Consider the following 13486-nt stretch of genomic DNA (forward strand, 5'->3'; position numbering starts at 1 on the left):
TTTCCTGTTAGAACAGCAGGAGTTTCCTGTTAGAACAGCAGGAGTTTCCTCTCAAAACAGTGGGAATTTCCTCTTAAAACAAAAGGATTTTTCTCTTGGAGTAGCAGAATTTTGCTCTTAGAGGAGCAGGATCTTCCTCTCACAGGAGCAGGATTTTCCTCTTAAAACAGCAGGATTTTCCTCTTAGAAGAGCAGGAATTTCCTGTTAAAAGAGCAGGACTTTCCTCTTAAAACCCCAGGATTTCCCCTTACAGGAGCAGGATTTTCCTCTTAGAGGAACAGGATTTTCCTGCTGAAACAGCAGGATTATCCTGGTAAAAGAGCAGGGTTTTCCTGTTAAAAGAACAGGATTTTCCTCTTAAAAGAGCAGGATTTTCCTCTTGGAGTAGCAGGATTTTCCTCTTAAAAGAGTGGGATTTTCCTGTTAGAGGAGGAGGATTTTCCTCTCAGAGTAGCAGAGTTTTGCTCTTAGAGGAACAGGATTTTCCTCTCAAAGCAGCAGGATTTTCCTCTTAGAAGAACAGGAATTTCCTGTTAAAACAGCAGGATTTTCCTCTTAAAACCTCAGGACTTTCCCCTTACAGGAGCAGGATTTTCCTCTTAAAAGAGCAGGATTTTCCTCTTAAAACAGCGGGATTTTCCTCTTAAAAGAGCAGGATTTTCCTCTTAAAACAGTGGGAATTTCCTGTTAAAACAGCAGGATTTTCCTCTCAGAGGAGCAGGATTTTCCTCTTGGAGTAGCAGGATGTTCCTGTTAAAAGAGCAGGATTTTCCTCTGAAAAGAGCAGCATTTTCCTTCTGGAGTAGCAGGATTTTCCAGAGGGATGGAGCAGATGCTTTTGGGCTCTCCAGGGAAGCAGAGATGCTCTCCAAAGGAGAGAAATCCCAAATTAAAATAATTAAACTGTCAAACTGAGCTCCTGTTCCTGATTTAAATTCCAAATTTTTGTGTCCTCAACTGAGGGAACCTCCAGCATCCCAGAGAATTCCAGATCCAGCTCAGCCATTCCCATGTGGATTTGGAAAGTTGGGATTTGTTGCCTTGGGAATTTTTTCCCCCACACAGGGGAAATTTCCCTCATTCCTCTGGTGAAATCCATGAAAATCCCAATCTGGATAAAGCTTGAAATTAATTTTTTTCACTTCCTCCAGCGCTCAGGAGTGGAGTAAACATAAAACATGAGATATTCCCAAGCCTTGAATCCTTGAATTAAAACAATTCCTTTAAAACTTGGGACAAAGGAGCAGCTTCCATAGGGCTGGAATTGCTTTGAGAGAAGGAAAAAAAAAAAAAATCCAATGAAGTATTTCATAAAAATATTATAAAATATATAATATTTATATCATACAATATAAAAATATTCCTTGCATTTTTCTCTGAGGATAAACCTCTGGATTGTGTTCCAGGAGGAGTCAGAATTTTTTTTTTTTCCTGCATTTTTCTCTGAGGATAAACCTCTGGATTATGTTCCAGAGTTTTTTTTTTCTAAATCTTCTCTGAGGAAAATTCATATCTGGATTGTGTTCCAGGGTTTTTCCCTGAATTTCCTCTGAGGAAAATTCACATCTGGATTGTGTTCCAGGTTTTTTTTTCCTGAATTTCCTCTGAGGAAAATTCATATCTGGATTGTGTTCCAGGGTTTTTTTCCCTGAATTTCCTCTGAGGAAAATTCACATCTGGATTGTGTTTGACGGTTTTTTCCCTGAATTTCCTCTGAGGAAAATTCACATCTGGATTATGTTCCAGGGTTCTTTCCCTGAATTTCCTCGAGGAAAATTAACCTCTGGATTGTGTTTGAGGGTTTTTTCCTGAATTTCCTCTGAGGAAAATTAACCTCTGGATTGTGTTCCAGGGTTTTTTTTTTCCTGAATTTCCTCTGAAGATAAACCTCTGGATTGTGTTTGAGGGTTTTTTCCTGAATTTCCTCTGAGGATAAACCCGTGGATTGTGTTCCAGGAGGAACCAGGATTTTTTTTTCCCCTGAATTTCCTCGAGGAAAATTAACCTCTGGATTGTGTTCCAGGTTTTTTTTCCCTGCATTTTCCTCTGAGAAAAATTAACCTGTGGATTGTTTTCCAGGAGGAGCCAGACAAGGAGGAGCTGCTGGAGGCCAGGACCCCCCCCAGCCTTTCCCAGGACACACCAAACACAGAAAACCCCGGGAGCCAAAGCCCCAATTCCAGCACAGCTCCACGGACAGAACCCCAGGAAAAGGAGGAGCAGCAGGAAAAGCAGCAGGAAGGGGACTCAGGGAGTGGCCCAGGCCCTCCTGAGGATGAGGAAGGACCAGGAGACTCTGGACGTGCCCTGGAAGTTGAGGATGATGCTGATCCACAGGCCGCCCATCATTCCACGCCCTCGGAAGCAAATCCTGGGAATGCAGAGCCTGGGGGAGCCACTGAGGAAGGGGAGGGATCCCAGGAGCCCTCTGAGCACTCAGAAAAAGAGAAGGAGGTGGAGGAGGAGGAGAATGAGGAGTTTGAGGATGAAGGCTCCTTCCAGAGCCCCGTGGATTTGGTGCTGTCGGAGAGCAGCGACGCCGAGATGGAATGCGAGCAGAACCCCGGGAATTCCGCCTCTCCCGAGGAGTTTGGTGCCCCTGAGGAGGAGCCAGCAGCCAGCCCCACCTCCCTGCCATCCCCCTGTCCCCAGAGATCCCCCCCAGGGCCGTCAGCTGGGGCTGGGAATGACCCCGGAGATGATCCCCAGGAGGTGTCACCGCGCCGGGAGCAGCTCCCGGATCCCAGCGGGGCCGAGGTGGGCTCACCCCACAGCCCCAGTGGGGAGCTGCAGTTCCCCCCTGAGCCCAGCCCTGCCCGTGGGGCACAGCCTGACAGCAGGATGGACAGCCCAGCACCCCCTGGGGACACCCTGGGCTGCTCTGAGCAGGAAAACCAGGATCAGGCTCCCTCTGGAGAAAGGTGGGAACGCGCTGGGAGCACAGAGTCCCCCTGTGGGCAGGGAATGAGCCTGGCCCTGTCCCCTGACTCCAGTTCTGCCTGTCTGACCTCTCCTGATGGATCCCTGGATCCCTGGGCTGCTCCAGAGGATCAGCCCATGGACAGCATCCAGTCACCGGCCCAGAGTGAGCTGGGGAGGAGCAGCTGCTTGTCCCAGCTGGGCGGGGATGAGGCCGGTCCCCACCTGAATTCCCTGGACAATGAGGAGTCAAACCAAGGTGGGAACGAGGTTTTGGGGGAGGAGGAGCAGGGAAGCCCCTGTGCCAAGGGCATGGAGGAGCTGGATGATCCCATGGGAGCAGGAGATGACCTGGAGGACTCTCCCTTGGACTACCCAGCCCCAGGAGATGAATGCAGAGCCGAGGAGAGGGAGGAGGATGAGTTCCCCGAGGCAGAGAATTCCCCTGGGAACGACACCACCAACATGGAGCTGGAGCCCGAGATCCCTCTCCCGGAGCCAGAACCCTCCTCCTCCAGCAGGGAGGGAATCTCAGCCATCCAGGAGCTCCCCAGGCAGGAGCAGAACTTCCCAAACATCCCTGGGGAGCCCAGCCCCGGCGTTCCCGGGCGGAGGGAGTCGGTGCTGTGCCGCCTCTGGAAGCCGTGCAGGGAAGGGGGAGCTGCCCAGCTCAGCATCCCTGCCTGGAGCCTGGATTCCTCCCTCCAGCCCAGCTGCTCCCAGGAGCTGATCCCAGCTCCCTGCTCCTCCCCCGGGGATGAGCTGGGGCCAGCAGAGCTGGGGTCTGCTCCTCCATCCCCGTGTGACCCGTGGGATGAGGATGAGGAGCCGCTCCCTGAGGTGTTTCCTCCCAGCCCCGACAGCGCCCGCTGGTCCCGGAGCTGTGACAGCCCCAGGAATTCCAGAGGGAGCCCTGAGGAGGAGGAGGAGGATCTGGGAGCAGGCAGAACTCCCAGTCCTGCACCTTTCCCAAGCTGGGAGTGCACCCTGTGCGAGCCTTGGGATGAGTGTGAGCACAACCCCGAGGGGTCCCAGCCCTTCCCTGATCCCGAGTTTGCTGACCCCGAGGTGGGAGAGGGGGAAATTCCCGATTCTCCCATCCCAGCATCGCCCTGGGACGAGCATGGAGATCTCCCTGGAGAACCCCTGGAGTTCAGCGATGCTGAGGAGATCCCAGAGCAGCTCCCAAGCCAAGACACCCACGAGGGTTTGGCCTTCGAGGATCCATCAGAGGTGGATTCCTTTGGTGACTCAGAGCAGGAATATTTCGAGGGGAATTCTCACTCCCCTCTTCCCAGCAGGAATTCCTGCATCATGAGATCCATGGATGCTGCAGGGGCAAGGACTAGCAGGGACAGCTCCTCCAGGAGCTCCCTGCACACGGAGGAGCACGGGGAGGACTGGGACTGGGACTGGGACATCCCCAGGGATCCCAGGAGCTCCGTGCCCGGCAGGCAGTGCCAGGAGAGGATGGACAATTCCCAACTCCCCAGGAGGCGCCACCGCCGCTCCCGGGAATCCCACCTGGCCCGCTCCTTGATGGGAACCTGGAGGAGCTTCGAGGAGCTCACCCAGAACACTCTGGACATGGAATGCCTCCGTTTCCACTATAAGCTAAAAGAAACCCTACGGAACGGCCAACCCGCCTTCCCTTCTACCTCCAGAAGCCTCTTCCCTCCCCGCTCCGCGCCCATCCCGCCCTCCCCTCGCAGCAGGAGCCCCTTGCAGGTGACAATTCCCCCCTCGGACACGTGGCCCCACAGGGACACCTGGCCCAGCAGATCCCGAGGCAGATCCCGGGATCCCGGAGCTCCTCTCCACCTGGGGAAGCTCCGGTACCACCGCGAGCCGCCGGAGCCGCGTGGGGACATCGGCCACATCCTGGACGAGTATTCCCACTTCCAGAGGGTGGTGCTGGGCAGGGCCCCCCGCGCCGGGAGGGATCCCCCGGGGCCGTTCCGGGCCGGGAATGGGCTGGATGGGCTGGAGCCGTTCCGGGGGATGATGGAGGAGCTGCGGGGAGCCCTGCGGTCGCAGCTGCGCCGCGTGGCCGCCGCCGCACAGCCCGGAATGTTCTTCCTGCTGGAGACCGGCCAGGAGCCCCTCTTCGACACGGTCAAGGTGGGACAGGGGCCTGGGAGGGAGGGATCGGGGTGGGTTGGGTGGGTTGGGGTGGATTGGGATGGGTGGGGATGGATTGGGAAGGATTGGGATGGATTGGTATGGGTTGCAGTGGATAGGGATGGGTTAGGGTGAATTGGGATGGATCAGGGTAGATTGGGATGGATCAGAGTGGGTCAGGATGGGTTGGGAAGGATCAGGTTGGATTGGGATGGATCAGGATGGATAGGCATGGATCAGGATGGGTTGGGATGCATCGGGATAGGTCAGGGCAGATTGGGATGGATCAGGGTGGATCGGGATGGATTGGGATGGATTGGGATGGATCACGACAATTTGGGATGGGTTGGGATGGGTTGGGATGGATCAGGATGGGTGGGATGGGTCAGGGTGGATTGGGATAGATGGGGATGGATTGGCATGGGTCAGGATGGATTAGGGTGAATTGGGATGCATTGGGATGGATCAGAGTTCGTAAGGATGGATCGGGATGGATTGGGGTGGGTCAGGGTGGATCAAGGTGGATTGGGGTGGGTCGGGATGGATCAGGATGCACTGGGATGGATCAGGGTGGGTTGGGATGAGTTGGAATGGATCAGGATGGATAGAAATAGATCAGGATGGATCATGGTGGGTTGGGATGGGTTGGGATGGATCAGGATGCATTGGGATGGATCAGGTTGGGTTGGGATGGATTAGGAGGGGTTGGGATGGGTCAGGATGGGTTGGGATGGATTAGGAGGGGTTGGGATGGGTCAGGATGGGTTGGGATGGATTAGGAGGGGTTGGGATGGGTCAGGATGGGTTGGGATGGATTAGGAGGGGTTGGGATGGGTCAGGATGGGTTGGGATGGGTCAGGATGCATTGGGATGGATCAGGATGGGTTGGGATGGATTAGGATGGGTTGAGATGGGTCAGGATGGGTTGGGATGGATTAGGAGGGGTTGGGATGGGTCAGGATGGGTTGGGATGGGTCAGGATGCGTTGGGATGGATCAAGCTGGGCGGCTCCAGGGAGAGCTGAGGGTGGCAGGACCAGGGGCACTTGGGCAGGGCTGGTTTGGGGGGCAGGATCCACCTCAGCTCCCAGCAGCAGGAATTGGAATCTCGGGCTGAGGTGGGACAGGAGCCTTGGGATTGAGTCAGCGGAAAATCATGGAATGGTTTGGGTGGGAAGGACCTTAAGCATCATCCATTTCCGCCTCCCACTATCCCAGAGTGCTCCAGCCTGGCCTTGGACATTCCAGGGATCCAGGGGCAGCCACAGCTGCTCTGGCAATTCCAGCCTTCCCATTATCCAAAACTGTTCTGGTTTAGTCTGAAGTCCCTCCATCCCCAAGCACCACCTCCCCATGGCTTTGTGCTGGGGGCTCCCCACTGCCCTGGGCAGCCCAGAGTTCATTCCCTGTGTCCCAGGAGAACAATCCCTGCTGTGTGTGTTGCAGGCCCTGCTGCAGGCTCGGGGCTTTGTCAGGACAGACCCCGCGGGTTTCCTCGGGGCGCGGCGCCGGCGCGGGGAGCGGCTGCTGGTCATCGTCAGGAGCGAGGACGTGTCCTCCCACATCCACACCGTGAGCCCCAGCCCCTCCTGCCCTGCTCCTGGACCTGCTCCTCCTGTCCTGCTCCCATCCCTGCCCCTCCTGTCCTGCCCCTCCTGCCCTGCTCCTCCTGCCCTGCTCCCGTGTCCCAAAATACAGTTAAAATTGTTGGAGTGAGGTTGGGCTGCCCCTTGTCCAGCCCTTACCTGAGTCGGCAGTTCCTGGGAATGTTTCAGCCCATGTTGGGGTGGGATCCATGGGATGGGGTGGGATCTATGGGATCCATGGGGTGGGATCCATGTATGAGATGGGATCTATGGGATCCCTGGGATGGGATCTCTGGGATGGGATCTATGGCATCCATGGGATCCCTGGGGTGGGATCTATGGCATCCATGGGATGGGATCCCTGTGATGGGATCCATTAGATGAGATGGGGATGGGATGGATCCCTGGGATGGGATCCCTGGGATGGGATCCATTAGATGAGATGGGGATGGGATGGGATCCCTGGGATGGGATGGGATCCATTGGGTGGGCTGGGATCCATTGGATGGGATCCATGGGGTGGGAAGGGATGATTCCCTGGCTGTGGGAGCTGTTCCAGCCCTGTCCCCGGGCAGGTGCCGTCCCTGCTGGAGCTGAAGCGCTGTCCCAGCGTGGTGTTTGCCGGCGTGGACGATCCCGAGGAGCTCACGGGGGACACGTTCCAGGAGCTCTTCCAGGCCGGAGGGTTCGTGGTGTCTGATGAGGAGCTGCTGGAAAGGGTCACCCTGGGTGAGTCTGACACATTCCCAGATCTTTCCAGTGGGGAATCCCTGCCCTCTCTGTGACTCCTGCATCCCATGGGGATGGAGCTCAGGGATCCCCAGAACATCCCAGAGCAGGGCAGGGCTCAGCTGGAGACTCCTGGAATGGTTTGGGTTGGAAGAAACCTTCAGGATCATCCAATCCCATGGGCAGGGACACCTCCCACTGTCCCTGAGTGCTCCAATCCTTCCTTGGACATTCCAGGGATCCAGAGATTCTCTGGCAATTCCAGCACAGGCAGGAATTCCCAATTCCCAATCTCCCATCCAGCCCTGCCCTGTGGCAGTGGGAAGCCATTCCCTGTGTCCTGTCCCTGTCCCCAGTCCCTCTGCAGCTCTCCTGGAGCCCCTTTGGGCTCTGGAAGCAGCTCCAAGGTTTCCCTGGATCCTTCTCTTGTCCCACTTTCCTTGGACATTCCAGGGGCAGCCAGAGCTGCTCTGGGAATTCCAGCCCAGGCAGGAATTCCCTCCCAGGAAAAAGGAGGAGAACTTGCTGCTGCTGCTGCCTTCAGCTGCTCAGTGGGAAGTGCCAGAGGAAACTGAGGCAGCTTTTCTGGGAGATGCCCAGAGGGGACAGGGACAAGCTGCTCATCCTTTCACATATCAGGGAACAAATTCCCACCAGGACACACAATCCCAGATCCCACCCTGTGCACTTTGAGTCTCCATCCCTGGAGGGCTCAGAGCTCCCCTGGCCAAAGCCCTGAGCACCCTGAGGTGGCCCCATTGGGGTCAGAGCCCCCCAGGTGCCCATTCCCATTTTTCCCTGCCCTGTGTCCCCCAGCCCAGCTGCAGGAGGTGCTGAAGGTGCTGGAGAGGCTGAACAGGAACGGGAGGTGGAAGTGGCTCCTGCACCACAGGGAGAGCAGGAAGCTCCGAGGAGACCTCAGGTAACAGCCCTGCCTGGGGAACTGGGCATTTGGGAGATCCCAAAAATTGGATTTGGGATCTGGAGAGCATCAGCTCGTCTGGAAGGCTGTGCTGGGTGTGATCCTGGATGAGGCAGAGCTCTCCCTGCTGTGTTTCCAGAAGGTTCTTCCCTGTCTCCTGGGCAGAGATTCCCTCAGGAGTGTCCCAGGCTCCTGGAGAGGCGCAGAGATTTCCCCTGAGGAGCTGCACATTCCCAAAACTCCAAACCAAACTTCCTTCTCTTCTCAGCAGCTCATCCCAGCTCCTGACACAGCCCAGGAGCTCAGGGCTCCCTCTGGGGCTTTTCCTGCCTCAGCACAGCTGGGATTTGGGGAGGGATGAGGAGCCCTGGGCTGGGGACACACAGGAGGAATTTCCAGCTCCAATTCCCACCAGGAATGGTTGAAGGTGGAGCTGCTCTGGCCTGGGCTCGTCCCTGGGATGGGTGAAGTGAGAAAACTCCTGGCTTGGGATAAAAACAGGTTTAACAGGGGAAGGAAAAACTGGGAAAACTAATTAATTCCAGGCCATCCCCAGCAAAGCCAGGCTCCATCATCACCACCTCTCCCAACTTCTCCTCCCTTCCTTCTCCTCCTCCCAGCTCTGTATCCTGGGTGTGGTTCCAGGTCAGGAATATCCCTTGGGACAGTGACAGGCAGCCACTCCTTAACATCTTAAAATCTTAATTTCTGTGCCCGGACCCTGGTGGGCTGAGCGAGGAGCAACCTTGGCTTTTCCAAACAAACAACAAAACCTCCCTGAGCGCCCCACAAACCCCAAAACAAACCCCCTGAGACAAAAACGAACCAAAACCAGCACAGGCAATCCTGGAGCAAAACGGGGGGAAAAAATTTGGTCACTTCTCAAATCCGGAGCAGCAAAACCCCCCCGAAAGAGCAAATCCCATCCTCCTGCTCATCCCCTGGGGAATTACGAAGCCCCTGAGCCCTCCCTGTGCCCCTCAGGGACGATGCCCAGAAGAAGCAGCTGCTGCTGAGGCGCTGCCAAGGGGAGGAGCTGCTGGAGCTGCTGCCCTTCCACGCCTGTGACTCGGCCCCCGCCGGCCCCCGGCGCGTCCCCTGCCTGCTGGAGCTGCAGGTGCAGCACGTCCACGCCAGGTTCGCCGTGTATCTCACAGGTAAAGCCATCCCAAACCCCCTCAAGCTCCTCAATTACCTCAGGAAGGGATGGAGGAGGGATTAAACAATCCCCAGTTTTGCTGCTGTTCCTGTAGGAATCACTCGTTCGAGGCGCGGTGAAAATTATTTTCCCCAAAGGGATTTTTTTTCCCCAAAAAGGGATTTTTGGAGGTTGATAAATTCCAGCTGTTTTTAGGAGCCCTGTGGGTGGCTGAGGTTGTTGGGAAAACACCAGAGCAACCACGGTGGGATTTAGGGGTATTTCCCAGCTTGTTTGTTTGAATTAATGGAGCTGCTGCTCCTCCCCTTGCAGAAAATCCCGGGAGCAGCAGGGAGATCCTGGAAAGCAAAGGAATCCTCGTGGCTGACATCAACACCTTCCTGGGGACCGTGCAGGAAATGGCTGCTCCCTTTAGAAGAAGCTACTGGTGAGAGGGGAAAACTTGGGATTGATTGATTCCCCAAAAAAAAAATGGGAGCAGCTTTTTGTTGTTGTGTTTGGAGTGGGCAGCAGGGATCCTATAGCAGAGCAGGATCTGGGATCCAGGAGAGCCACGCTTGGCACTGCTGGAGAATGGGGGAAACTGCAGGCCTGGCCCTGGGGAGGCCCTGCAGGAGGCACAGGGAGCTGGGATGGGATGGGATGGATCCATGGGATGGGATGGATCCATGGGATGGGATGGGATGGATCCATGGGATGGGATGGGATGGGATGGATCCATGGGATGGGATGGATCCATGGGATGGGATGGGATGGATCCGTGGGATGGGATGGGATGGATCCGTGGGATGGGAAGGGGATGGGGATGACCTGGGCCACGTCTCTGTTCCAGGTGACAAAGTGAAGCCACGAGCACACGGCTCCTCCCCAGGCCCTGGGACACCAGTCTGGGCATCCCAGTGCTGTGGGGACATCCCCCCACCAATCCCAGAGAATCCCCACTATTGGTCCCAGTGGATCCCCAGGAATCCATCCCAAAGAATCCCCACATCCATCCCAGTGCTGTGGGGACATCCCCACCACCCATCCCAGTGAATCCCGATTATCCATCCCAGTGGATCCCCAGGAATCCATCCCAGAGAATCCACAGGAATCCATCCCAGTGGATCCCTGCTATCAATTCCACTGGATTCCCCCACCATCTATCCTAGTGGATCCCAACCATCCATCCCAGAGAAGCCCCCACATCCATCCCAGTGGATCCCATTGATCTATCCCAGTGGATCCCCACTATCAATTCCACTGGATCTGCCACCAACCATCCCAGAGGATCCCATTGATCCATCCCAGTGAATCCCAACCATCAATCCCAGTGGATCCCCCCAACCATCCCAGTGCATGCCAACCATACCAACAACATCCATCCCATTGGATCCCCACCATCCCAGTGGATCCCCACCATCCCATTGGATCCCCACCATCCCATTGGATCCCCATCCATCCCATTGGATCCCCATCCATCCCATTGGATCCCCACCATCCCAGTGGATCCCATCTCTTGGTGGGAGTGTCACTCGTAGCTCTGTACATAAACTTTATTTAAAGGCGGGGAATGCAGATCCCCCTGGATTCATTCCCTGCCCTCCAGTCTCACATAGGAAAGGCTTTTCTCACGGTACAGGTGTGAATCGTCCCCCTGGGTTCCAGTCCTGGCTCAGCAGACAAATAATGGATTTCCCAGGGGTGACTCGAAGGGTGGGAAGGGGAAGAAATCCCTTCTCAACGAGGCTGGTGTTCTCCAGGCCCACACTACAGTTCAGCTCAGCCCAGCCCGTGGAATCCTTGTAAATATGGGGGAGCCGGGATGAGGGACACAGGAAGCTCTTTATTTATGGGGGAAACGCCACGTCCCGGCCCCGTTCCCCATCCAGGGGCCTCCCTGGAGTTCCCTTTTTAAATCCAAGACTTGCGAGGCCGTTCTGTACAGGATGACTTTGTAAATTAGAGTTTGGTTAATAAAACCTCCAAAAGAAAGAAGTTTCACACAGCTCTGCTTGTTCAGCGTCCAGCAGGGAAAGGGAGGGAGGGCGGGGGGGTTTTCCATTTAGGAATCAGCAAGGAGGGATGAAGCCAAAGAAGAATGGAATAACCAAGAGGAATAAGCAGGTTATTAACAACAGGTGAGATAATGGGATCTGGGTCTGGCTTGGTTTGTGGGCGCTGCGTGGGGGGAACTTCCACAGCCTCACTCCTGGTGGGAATTGTTTCTGAAGTGACACCTCAGGAATTGCTCCTGGAAGTGACACCTGGGGAATTGCTCCTGGAAGTGACACCTTGGGAATTGCTCCTGAAGTGGCACCTCGGGAATTATCCTGGAAGTGGCAACTTGGGAATTGTTCCTGAAGTGACACCTCAGGAATTGCTCCTGGAAGTGACACCTCGGGAATTATCCTGGAAGTGGCAACTCGGGAATTGTTCCTGAAGTGACACCTCGGGAATTATCCTGGAAGTGGCAACTCGGGAATTGCTCCTGGAAGTGACACCTCGGGAATTGTTCCTGAAGTGACACCTCGGGAATTGTTCCTGAAGTGACACCTCGGGAATTATCCTGGAGGTGACACCTCGGGAATTGTTCCTGAAGTGGCACCTCGGGAATTGTTCCTGAAGTGACACCTCGGGAATTATCCTGGAAGTGACACCTCGGGAATTATCCTGGAAGTGACACCTCGGGAATTGTTCCAGAAGTGACACCTCGGGAATTGTTCCAGAAGTGACACCTCGGGAATTGTTCCTGAAGTGACACCTCGGGAATTGTTCCTGAAGTGGCACCTCGGGAATTGTTCCTGGAGTGACACCTCGGGAATTGTTCCTGAAGTGACACCTTGGGAATTGTTCCTGAAGTGACACCTCGGGAATTGTTCCTGAAGTGACACCTCGGGAATTATCCTGGAAGTGACACCTTGGGAATTGTTCCTGAAGTGACACCTGGGGAATTGTTCCTGAAGTGACACCTCGGGAATTGTTCCTGAAGTGACACCTCGGGAATTGTTCCAGAAGTGACACCTCGGGAATTGTTCCTGAAGTGACACCTGGGGAATTGTTCCTGGAAGTGACACCTCGGGAATTGTTCCAGAAGTGACACCTGGGGAATTGTTCCTGAAGTGACACCTGGGGAATTGTTCCTGGAAGTGACACCTCGGGAATTGTTCCTGGAGGTGACACCTCGGGAATTGTTCCAGAAGTGACACCTCGGGAATTGCTCCTGGAAGTGACACCTCAGGAATTGTTCCTGAAGTGACACCTCGGGAATTGTTCCTGAAGTGACACCTCGGGAATTATCCTGGAAGTGACACCTTGGGAATTGTTCCTGAAGTGACACCTCGGGAATTATCCTGGAAGTGGCAACTTGGGAATTGTTCCTGAAGTGACACCTCGGGAATTGCTCCTGAAGTGGCACCTGGGGAATTATCCTGGAAGTGACACCTCGGGAATTGTTCCTGAAGTGGCGCCTCAGGAGGAGGAAGCGCCAAAAGCCCCGGCTGGGAGGAAGGAGAGGGGAAGCCCCAGGTGGGCTCGGCTCAGCTTTGGGACCGTGATGGGATCAAAGCCCAGTCCCTGTGTGGGATCAGCAGGGGCTGAGGGAAGTCCCTGCAGAGCTGCTCCTCCCCCAGCTCTCCTGGCACTCAGCATCGCTCTCTGCCCAATGCCAGGCAGGAATCAGGATGGATCACTCCAGATTGGAACATCTCAGGTTCAGGATGGAGAGGAGGAGCCCAAAGCAGGAATTATTTATTCCAATTTATTCCAGCTGTGGCACCGGGGTGGCTGCAGGGACCACACCTGCCCTGCCTGCAAAGAACCACAGAAAGCAGGAAACATTCCCTGCTCCCATCTCAGCCCTGGCAGGCAGAGATCCTGCAGCAGTGAATCAGACCAGAGGCCAGGACTGGTTTCCAGAATTTGGCTTTACTTCGCAGTACAGAAATCATTTGGAGCCTTGAGGAGACACGAGAAGCACAGGCTCTGTCATGCCGATACCGCAGCGCCGTTTGGTCCATCCGGAGGAGCCACCGGGGGGGACAGAAAAATACTCCCACATCTTGCCTGCTC

General features: G+C 55.3%; 1 protein-coding gene across 1 annotated transcript in view; it reads left to right on the forward strand.

The window, feature by feature from the left end:
- The window catches only part of TASOR2 (transcription activation suppressor family member 2), a gene marked incomplete at its 5' end in the record, with an annotated part of 46961 nt that extends 36548 nt beyond the window's left edge, over positions 1 to 10413 (forward strand). Inside the window, 7 exons of the mRNA XM_083860637.1 lie at positions 2081 to 5041; positions 6487 to 6612; positions 7202 to 7355; positions 8172 to 8277; positions 9262 to 9434; positions 9749 to 9863; positions 10269 to 10413. Coding sequence (XP_083716763.1) covers positions 2081 to 5041; positions 6487 to 6612; positions 7202 to 7355; positions 8172 to 8277; positions 9262 to 9434; positions 9749 to 9863; positions 10269 to 10272 — 3639 coding nt within the window. The 3' untranslated portion in view covers positions 10273 to 10413. The remainder of the gene's footprint in view (positions 1 to 2080; positions 5042 to 6486; positions 6613 to 7201; positions 7356 to 8171; positions 8278 to 9261; positions 9435 to 9748; positions 9864 to 10268) is intronic.
- Positions 10414 to 13486: the final 3073 nt, after the last annotated feature.

This window comes from Zosterops lateralis (genome assembly GCF_965231275.1).
Source record: "Zosterops lateralis genome assembly, chromosome: 4".
NCBI classification, from domain to species: Eukaryota; Metazoa; Chordata; class Aves; order Passeriformes; family Zosteropidae; genus Zosterops; species Zosterops lateralis.